This window comes from Musa acuminata, chromosome BXJ1-7, assembly GCF_036884655.1.
Source record: "Musa acuminata AAA Group cultivar baxijiao chromosome BXJ1-7, Cavendish_Baxijiao_AAA, whole genome shotgun sequence".
In the NCBI taxonomy this organism is placed as follows: Eukaryota; Viridiplantae; Streptophyta; class Magnoliopsida; order Zingiberales; family Musaceae; genus Musa; species Musa acuminata.
In genome coordinates this window covers 15714560-15725283 of record NC_088333.1, presented here as the reverse complement: position 1 = coordinate 15725283, position 10724 = coordinate 15714560, and the positions used below count along the sequence as shown (strand labels likewise).

At 34.8% G+C, this 10724-nt stretch overlaps 1 protein-coding gene across 2 annotated transcripts; it reads left to right on the top strand.

Moving 5' to 3' along the window:
* Positions 1 to 4630: 4630 nt before the first annotated feature.
* LOC135678935 (secretory carrier-associated membrane protein 4-like) lies at positions 4631 to 10490 on the top strand. 2 transcript variants are annotated; one of them, XR_010515118.1, is made up of 13 exons: positions 4631 to 4817; positions 5271 to 5381; positions 5472 to 5534; positions 6069 to 6102; positions 6177 to 6299; positions 7095 to 7157; positions 7260 to 7353; positions 7587 to 7632; positions 7711 to 7778; positions 9224 to 9272; positions 9477 to 9542; positions 9868 to 10019; positions 10109 to 10490. XR_010515118.1 is itself a non-coding variant. In XM_065192201.1 (12 exons), the coding sequence occupies exons 1-12, from the start codon at positions 4761 to 4763 to the stop codon at positions 9898 to 9900; spliced, it is 807 nt and encodes a 268-aa protein (XP_065048273.1). In that variant the 5' UTR covers positions 4631 to 4760; the 3' UTR covers positions 9901 to 10096. The 2 variants fall into 2 exon arrangements, 1 of the variants encoding a protein (XP_065048273.1); XM_065192201.1 differs by lacking the exon at positions 10109 to 10490 and having other exon boundaries at positions 9868 to 10096.
* Positions 10491 to 10724: the final 234 nt, after the last annotated feature.

Genomic DNA, 10724 nt, shown 5'->3' with positions numbered 1-10724 from the left:
TCTCACTGTTTATCTCGGATTTTACATTGAAACTAAATGTTTTGAAAACCTTGTGTCTTGATTTCCATGATAAATATAATTTGAGAAAGTGATACACCAATGCAGTTGATAAGTCATGACATTGCCATGATATTGATACTAAACTAGCCGATATTTTTACAAAACCTCTAAGTGAAAAACAATTTGATTTCATAAGAAGAGAATTAGGAATGTTGATGTGTTCGAATACATAAACTAGTTAAAATTATCTTTCGGACGTTATTGAATAATCAAATCACTTGATTGCCATTACATCCCTAAATAACATGTTGGAAATTATGTGTTGAATACAAAAATGTTTTGTCTTTTGATTGTATTTGAAAATATGTAGCATAGTATTGTCCGAATGCATGAAAGAGTTAATTTCATTTTCGGATTCGCTTAACAATTAGAATGCTAAAAATCAGATTTTCTCATACACTCTTATAAAAAAAATATTTTTCTGAAATGGATTTGATAAAATGATTCCATCTTGAAATATAGATGATAGTATTTCTATTTACAAAAAGTTGTTTCACATATCTTGACTCAAAGCAAACTCACAAATAGCATGAATCAAAGCAATCAACATATCATGTTTTCCTTTATGTGCTTGAACAATTAATTTCCTATCAGTTACTATTGGAAATAACATGAATCAAGTAAAGGCATGAAACAATCATCGCACATATACTCAAAATTTACTTATATTGTTCTCTTGATATCACAACTACCATGCTTTTTTTGTTGATGACAAAGGGGGAGAAATATATGAATTGATGCTATAAACACTGATGCTATAATTATGCCATGCTTGCATCACCAAGAGATATATGAATAAATGCTATGATTTGCATTATGCCTTGTATCGTGTCAAGATATCAAACGAAAAACTTGCATCATAATTTTACGAGTTGATATCTTACCGTGTGATGAATTGCAATACTTGCTAAAATATTTGAAATGTGTACTTGAAATGTGTATATCATGTAATGATATCAAAATCTTACTTCACAGTTTTACATGCTGATATCTTAAAATATGATGAATTGTTACTATTACTATCATTCAAACTTGTAATGTAAAATTTGAAAATGAATGTCAAGCCTTGACATCATCTTCAGAGAGATACATCATGATAGGAATCATGATGGAAATATTTATAAGTTCAAATGATTTTAACTTATCAATATATCTCTTGAATTCTTAAGGTTTTGAATTCAAGAATGACTTATCTCAAGTATGACATATAGACAGGGGGAGTTAAGGTTAACTCCATTATCAATTGATTGTCATCATCAAAAAGGGGGAGATTGTTGAATCTCGGATTTTGATGATGAAGTCAATTGTCATTTGTTGTCTAATCTATGTGTTGAGATAAGTGTGCAGGATTAACTACGATGAAAGTTAGACATGTAGTAGGAGTTATGCCGGAGTCAAGACAATGATCACGTTGGGAGTTCGAGAGTTCGACGGAAGTTCGGACAGTCGTCGGAGATTCTACGGGAACAAATCTGAGAAGTCCATAAGCTTGCCAAAAGAAGCTCGTCGGAACTCGCCAAGTGGATCGTCGCAAGTCCAGGAGTTTGCCGGAAGTCCGCAGGAGCATCACCGAGGGTTCATCGGATGATCGACAGAAGTTCGTCGGAAACTCGCCGGAAGAAGCGATTGACGCACCGGAGCAAGCTGTAGAAATTGTCTTAGGATTAATCATAGTTAGCACAATGATTAAGTTGGAAATGGGAGGTGATCCCATTAGCTTAATCTTAGGGCAATTGGGCCCTTGAAAAACCCAAATTGGGCCGAATGGATCTACCCATTCGGACCCTGATTGCTATGGGAGGTGCAACCGCCCAAGCCAGGAGGTAGCACCGCTTGGGCTAAGTCCCCCAGGGAGACTGGGCGGTGCAACCGCCCCAGCCAGGAGGTAGCACCACCTGGGCTCAGTCTCCGAGCGAGACTGGGCGGTGCAACCTCCCCTGACAAGAGGTAGCACCGCCTGAGCTCAGTCTTCGAGCTCTGGCAGGCGGTGCAACCGCCCTAGTCAGGAGGTGCAACCGCTTGAGCTCGGTCTTCGAGCTCTGGCAGAGAGGTGCAACCGCCCCTGACAGAGGTGGCACCGCCCAGAGGCTTAGTCTTCGAGCTCTGCCAGGCGGTGCAACCGCCTCAGTCAGGAGGTGCAACCGCCTGATCCCGGAATTCCGGGAATTGACAGTTTTGAGCTCCAAATTTAAACTGGGTTGGGGCCTATAAATACCCCACCCAAAAGGAGTGAAACTGTAAAAGGGTGGTTGGCCTTCGCCTATTGAAGGAAGGCCTCTAGTTGACGTCGGTGACCTCGTCGGTGGAGGAAGCCAAAAGTGGAGTAGGTCAAGATTGATCGAACCACTCTAAATCTCGGTTTACATTTACTTTGAGCATTTTATCTTTACTACAAACCTCCTAAATAGCTATTGCCTTCTACGCTTTTACGAACGAGTTTTTAAGTTCAGAGCTTTCCGAATTTACGTTTAGACGTAAATCGACTTTTTCGTATGATCATTACATTTCAGTTTACGTTTACGTTTTAATTTCAATCATAACTGCAAACTGCCTTCTGCGCATTTATAAAACATATCTCAAAGTTCAGTACCTTCAAAATTGGCATTTAGATGTAAACCGGTTTTATCGTACGAACGTCGCATTTCAGTTTGCGCTTGCATTCTGATTTTCATCATAAACTGCAAACTGCCTTCGTAAATTTACTTTAACGTCATCTCGCTTAATCTTAAGTGAAAGCAATCTTAGAATCGGCTTTTACATCGAAATCGTTTTTATCAAACAAACGCAGCTTTCGATTTTAATAGTGAAAGATTTCCGCTGCACTAATTCACCTCCCCCCCTCTTAGTGCTCTTGATCCTAACAGAGGAGAGTCACTTATTATTGGATAGAAAGTAATTGGATCATGCAAAAACATATTATTACTTTTAGAGTTTTCGATGAATGGCATACGGTAGTAATATTTATAGAATGATAAAAAAAAATTAGAAGTTTATTATTTGATTTTTAATTTTTTTTCTTCTATTGGTTTTGATAATACATCAACAAATACTACTTGTATTCCAAGCAGTTTGTCAATCTTTTTTTGTGATATATGTATAAGATATTCTTAAATCTCTTAAAACATTTCTTTCTCTTGTTAAGCAAGCTATTTCATTCATATGGGGTTATCCATAGGACTAAAATTTGCAAGTTAAATGACAAAAGGCTCAAAAGATTTCCTAGGATGTTCCTACCCAATGAAATTCTATATATGAATTGTTTAAAGAATATTTTAAATATAAAATTATTATATATTTTTATTGTAAATAATGTTATGCAAATTTTTTTATAGCACTACAATGTATGTGAAAGAATTTTGAAAATTTTAAATTTTTTAATAATATAACAGATACTTTATATGATATTTATTATCCTATTGTATACAATTATTAGTTCATTAGAAGAATATAAAAATTATAATGATTTAAATATGACAATAATGGCTATAAAATTAAATTAGAAAATTTATTTTTTAAAAAAAATTATCGATTTATTTAGTTGTATGTGTTTTTTATCCTCTTATTAGATTAGCTAACTTAGGTGATTATTTATCTATTTATTATGAAACTTTAGGAGTAAATATTGATATTGGTGATAAAATTAGAAATATTAAAAAATTGATCAATAACTTGTACAATCATTATAGTGCTAACTATACTATAGTAGAGAACATGATACTTCCAAAACTTTTAATATATTGTTCAAGTTAGCGGAGGAAGTAAAATCTTTAAGAGAAAAAAAACTATTAGTTAAAGATAAAAAAAAAAAGCTAAGAGGATCCTCAGAGCTTCATGTATATCTATCAACTTCTCTTGAGTTTAGTGAGAATATTATAAGTACAGAGTTTTCGATTCTAGAATGATAAACACGATACACAAGAATATTTTTCAATCTTAACGAAGGTTGCGAGGCAAATAATAGTGATTCCAGTGTCGACAGTAGCTATTGAGCAAGTTTTTAGTGCGCGAGGATGGTACGTAAATGAAATCAAATCACGCGTAATTTCTAAATCGCTCAAATATGCAATGCATCGAAGATCAGACAAAGTTGACGAAACAAAACTAAAATATCGTTTGTGAAAAACAATAACCTCCTTTTCAATATAGATTACTGAAACATCTAACATCGATTAGATATTTATAATTTTATTTAATTTTATGTCAAATATTTTAGTTATGTCATTATATATTTACACACATTAAGTCATTATGAATGTACATTAATTATTTTTTAAAAATTAAAGATAAAAAATTATATTTTTTATATATTATAAATTATCTTTAAAAAAATATTTAAAAATTATCGATTCAAACCAAAATCAATGGTTTCAAAATTAGTAGTTCGATTTTGATTTCAAATTTTCTCAAATCAGGACGAAACCGAAAACGTGGTCAGATTCAAACGGGAGATGAATTTTCTCATACAATAAATATAATACACATTTATTATAATAGACATAAATATAATATAATATAATTATTAGAGAATATTTTATTTATTGTTTCTCTTTCGGTCGCCGACGAAGCAAGCGACCACTTTCAAACGCTCCGCGGATCTCGTGTTTCCTTATCGCGTCGTTTCAACTCCATTTCTCACCTCACTGCGCTCCTTCGGCTCTTCTCCCATTCCTTCGCTTCTATCTCTTAGAAGAAAAGAGAGAATGCAGCGCCACGGTGATCCCAACCCCTTCGACGAAGACGCAGTCAGTCCCTTCTCGGTAGTGTCACCTCCTCCTCCCTCGTCTTCATCTTTCGAATATGTCGCCGTTGCCTGGTTCTTTGCGCTTCTACTTTTTCCGCTGCATTTACTTGCTTTTCTTGGTTTCAGTCCACTTGCTTGATCTGATATGGCTCGAACTAAATGCACTTCTTCCTGATCCATCAAAGATACCCTTGTCGAGTAGAGACATAGGGTTCTTATGGATCTGGACATCGGAGCCCTAGCTCTTGTCGTTGAATGCTTGTCCTATGGGTCTTGGGAATCCGTCGGTTCTGATTTGGTTTTCATTGATCGGATGGTCGATCGGGCTAGCTGCTACGATCTTTCTTGATCGCCAACAGAATTCATCGGCTTCTTCAATTTATGCTAAAGATTTGTTTTCTATTGTGATGATGTACATTGTTGCGGTAGTGTTGTTCGTTTTTTTGATTGTAATGGTTTTCCGTTACAGAATGGAGCAGGATCTGGCAAAAAGTCGAAGTTCCCTTCGCTGTCGTCTGTTACTCTGGGTTTCGGAAATAAGCACGATGCGGTTGTTGATGTTCCACTGGAGACGACAAACGTGTGCACTGCGATTTAACAGTTTTTTTTTTGTAATTTTGCTCTGCCCTTTGATGATCCAATGCAGTTTTTGTTTGGGCAATGTTAACAGGATTCCAGAAAGAAGGCACAAGAACTTGCAGCATGGGAAGCAGAACTGAAAAGGAGAGAGACGGTTAGCTCGTCTGTTACCACTATTTCTCCTGTTATTACTCTCTAACATAGTTATCTTGTACAAGTGTGACCTCGGAGGTTCTAAAGTTTAGTTGGCAAGGTTAAAGTTGGGTACAAGTCAGAACAATAATTTTAAAACACCAACAAGATAAGATGCCTTGTAATGGTTGTGGATTTAGATAAGTTATACTGATCAGCATTAGGGTGTATGTGGAGTATAATCTGTTTCTAGTTGAATTTCGACTTGCTGCATTGGCCGTCTCAAGTGGATAAGGTTCCCACAGACGAAGCTTTAATGTCTTAAACTTGGGTTGGCCTACATGAATGAATCTCTGGACATTAGATTTTTTTATCATTGTGGCATTTTCCTTTGGCTTTATCAAATGCTATCACATGGTTGTGGTCTCTAGTGCGGTTTGCAGTTGTAATTTGTATTGCCACATATGAATAAGCTAATATATTTTGCATCCTAGCTGCTATCTCTCAAGCTAGATCATAGACTAAATACTTTAATTTGCTTTTTTGCTTCTTGCAGGAAATTAAACGAAGGGAAGATGCTTTGTCGAATGGTAGGTACGAAAGTTCTTTTGCAAATATACTCTGTATTGTCTGAAACTATTGTGTCCATATACCTTTTCTGCAGCTGGTGTTACTACAGAAGATAAGAATTGGCCACCAGTGTTCCCAATCATTCACCATGATATTGCTAAGGAGATACCAATTCATGCTCAGAGGTTGCAGTATTTAGCATTTGCAAGCTGGCTAGGTATCAGATTTGATTCTGTTTTTTCCATAGCAGTCTTAGTTATGAATTCTTCCACCAAGTATGTGGCATTAGTATCTTATCCTGTTTGCAATTATGTCCATAGAAATAAAAACTTTTAGATTTATGTTATTTTTTAGACATTTGGAGAGTGTGCCAAAACTAGGGTTTTTTTACCTGCACAAGATATCCATTTTCAAGTCAATGCAAGAAGTTTTGTGACCAAGTTCTATAATATTTGTAACTGTAACTACCAGATGGTAGTTGCAAGTCCTCAATGGGTTTTGCTTCTGATTCCTAGTTCCCATTGCAATTAACTTTTCTCCCCCTTTTTCCAGGGGCTTGTTTGCTGTGCCTATAGTTTATCTGGTCTCTATGTTATTCTGTTATTTTGTATTAGCAACTTGGTATCCTTATTAGGAAACTTTAGTCATCAAATTTTGCACTGAACCAGGAGGCCATGGAAACATGGAATGTTGGCTTTAGAATCTCTTATAACCCTGCATTATACTACCCATCAAAACTCTCATCTCTACTGATTATCATAGATATCTACTTTTTGGTCTATGTTATTTATTTGAAATTTGAGTTAGTGCTTGAGGAATGTTTACCAACTTGGATACAACACCTGATGCTGTTGTGCTTCATATTTTCATATGTTAATTACTTCAGGCATGAAAAACCTGGCAGTAGTTTGTACTTTCTCTATTTAGTTAGCGTTTAGCACAGCAGTAATATTTGCCTAGGTTCAATTGTCCATATGGTGCAAATAGTTTACTTCTTTGTAGTTCTTTTCAGGAATTGTTCTGTGTCTTTCTTGGAATATCCTTGCTGTGACTGTATGTTGGATTAAAGGCTGTGGTAAGGCACTCTAGTAGCCTTGACCTATCTGTTATTGTTTGGCTTGGGGTCCTTATTTATTTATTAATCATTGTAGTATGCCATACATTTCTTTCTTGACAGGGGTTAAAGTCTTTTTCCTTGCAATAATCTATGCTTTTCTTGGATGTCCTCTTTCGTATCTATTGTGGTACAGGCCTCTATATCGTGCAATGAGGTAGGTAATCAGAAAGTGACAATTAGTATAGCAGGAATCTTGTATTTTTGCAAATTCAAAGTTAAAATTGTTAAACTCAAATCAAATACAAACAAGTTTAATCATTGCTGATGACTATTAAAATGAAAGTTAATGAAAACATTGATCAAATGCTCGCTGCTTTTTTTCTTGCAAGTGGAGTTTCATGAAATTATTCTACTAATTTTTGCTTTAACATTTTGATTGGTGAACAGGACTGAGAGTGCAGTGAGATTTGGTTGGTTCTTCCTCTTGTACCTGGTGATTCTCTTGATGATCACTTTTTGAGAACTGATCATAATTGGCCATTGATGAGTATTTCATTCTTATTATGTACAGATCCATATTGGCTTTTGCATCATTGCTGCTATTGCTCCTCCAATTGTTTTTGATGGGAAGTCATTGACGTAAGTGATTTTTTGGGCTTGTAATCCTCATACCGCATATGTTTTAGATCAGTGGGCTTTGTTTTCGTTGTTATCATTATATTGTAATTTTATTGCTATTATATATATATGTATACATATATATATATATATATATATAAATATATAAATATATAAATATGTATATATATATATATATATAAATATGTATATATATATGTATACATATATGTATATATATACATATACCTATATATACATACATATGCATATGCATATACATATGTATACACACACATACATATATACATATCAGATCATATCATATCACGAGTTTCAATAGAAGATGAAGGTTTGGACCAACCATTATTAAGGTAATCTCAACAAATTGTGGTTCATGAACTATTCTGACCATAGTAAATAAACAATCTTGGAACCATGTCTTTGTTAAATTCTTCTCTTCTCACGATAGATTAGATTCTTAAATGAATGGAGCATATTCCATGAAGAACTAGAGAGAACCTGAGTAGCTTGGTTACTGTGTCTTTGTCAAATGTGGTAAACACTTTGAAAACTTCTTAGCAACAAATAGCTTGACCTGGAGCCGGAGTCATGGCCCAGTGATTCTGAGCTTTGTCGACTTGTCTTGGTTAAAGTTAGGTAGAGAACCTTATGTCTTGGTTTAATTTAGTTGGAAGAACTACATTTATCAATCTGATTAATGTATTGGCCTCTTGCAATTGGGTGTTAAGCACTGAATCACAGGGTGGTGAACTAAACACTGGGAGCAAATCAAACCAGGTTTGTGGGATCAACAGATTACTGATTATCTGACTTCCTGCAGTTGAAATTTATTTCTTAGCTTGCATAATGATGATTATATCATTCTTCTATTAACTTCAAATCTAGTATCATACATCTTTCATTTATTTCTTGAATGTTCATGTGGTGGCTAACTGAGACAGTCAATGTTTGATGACGTTTATCTTTGTGGCCTGCACTGAGTTTCTAGGCTTTTATGAGGGGCTACCATCCTAGTCTGATGAATATAAAGTATGATAATGATTATATCTCTTTCATGTAAAATCCTGCCCATGATTTGGGCTTACTGCTACTGTTTGCATGACTTTTATGTACGATCATGTATGTAACATGGAGAAGTTAGTTCCTAGCTAAATGGCTTGTTGAAACTTGAAATGTTGACATTCTGTTCAGCATGCTTCTGCCTGAATACAGTACTAAAGTGTAGATAAGGTTCTTGTTCAGAACTACTTCTGAAATCTCCCTCATGCAGAAGTCATCTTCCATTTCAAAGTAAAAGGACAAGAAAGTATAGTTTGCCTCAGGAGTGGGATGGATTTTGGAAATTAATCCTTGCAATGTCACATTTTTCTTCATGTTATTGTGCTTTACTTTTTTTAGAGATAAGTCACTCCATAATATTCAAGTTTGCTTTCTGCTATCAGGGGTATACTGGCTGCAATTGACACATTTTCAGATCACATGGTTGTTGGGGTAAGTTCACCTTCTCAAAACTTAGTTCCTCTTCCATGATTTTTTGGGTTTACAAGTATTTTCTTTTAATGGCAAAGAACCTTGTTATTTGAAACAGGAAAATTCTCAGTCAATTGCGGATCAATTTTTAGTTAATCTATATATTCTCTAGGTAATTTGTAATTTATGTTGAAATAATGTTAACCTTTGTTTTGATAATTACAGATCTTTTACTTGATTGGTTTTGGCTTATTTTGTTTGGAAACACTTTTAAGCCTCTGGGTGCTTCAGGTTAGTGCCAAAATTTCTTTAGGATTACTTGCAAACTTTGTTTGGAAACCTTTGTTTTGGTAATTACAGATGTTCTATATAATATATTATGCAAACTTTGTTAGTAATAAACTGTTTGAGAGCAAAATTTAGGATGACAATCAATATACATAAGCACAAAGCACTTGTTTATGCACTTTTGTGCTAAGATTTGAACCTTTAGCTTTATTGTTAAGGAATAATGGTCACAAGCAGTTCTCTACGTAACTACATAATTGGATTACTGTTTTTCCATTCGTTTCTAATGATTTGTTTTTCTCACTGTAATTTTGATTTTCGTTTGCAGAAAATTTACATGTACTTTAGAGGTCATAAATGAAGAAATTGCATGCAGTGAAGCCCAAAATGTTTTGATCTAGCGTCCTGCTTAAGCTGCTCTTCTTTTAAATTTATTTCTTTTAGCTTCATTTGTTTCACGATGATGTGACCGTCTGTTGGGTGAGTTTGAATGATCACATTCCTTTTTTCATCTGTTACATTGTCATATCATCTAAGTTCTTTCATTGCTTGTTGAATGGGGTTATTAGCTTGAAGATCATCAGATTACCATTCTGTTGGAGGAATCAACAACTTTGGCCTATTGTTGGGATTTTAGGAATGAAATCATCCCTCAAATGCTTTCAAGAGTCATTGGTGGAATAATGTGATGCTTTAAGATTGGTTGGTTGTACCTGATGATTCCTTTAGTTGATCTGTTAAATGATCTTATGTCTGATATCCCAAGTAACTATTGTCCAATACCATATTGATAGCCAATTTGGGTTTTAAGCATTGAAGTTGGTTGGTTAATATTACCAAACATGCTGTTATTTTGATTATATGTTGGTTTTGTTTACAAACTTTGGGGTCATCAAATCATAAAAAATATGTTCCTTGTGAGAATGTCCTTGCCATAGAACAATACCGTACGTACGTGCAGAGTTACACAAAAGAGAGAGACGATACGAAGGAAAACGCATGGTAAGATCTTGCAACCCAAGCGGTTAAGTACAATAATGCTTCCTTTCATATTTGGAGATTTGGTTCCATGTTCACGTGTAAGTGACTAATCTGCCCCTACTAGAAAATTGGTGCGAGTAAATGATATCCCTTGGATGGAACCTGGTCAGATGAGATCTTGGTTGTGTGTCCAAGGATCAATTA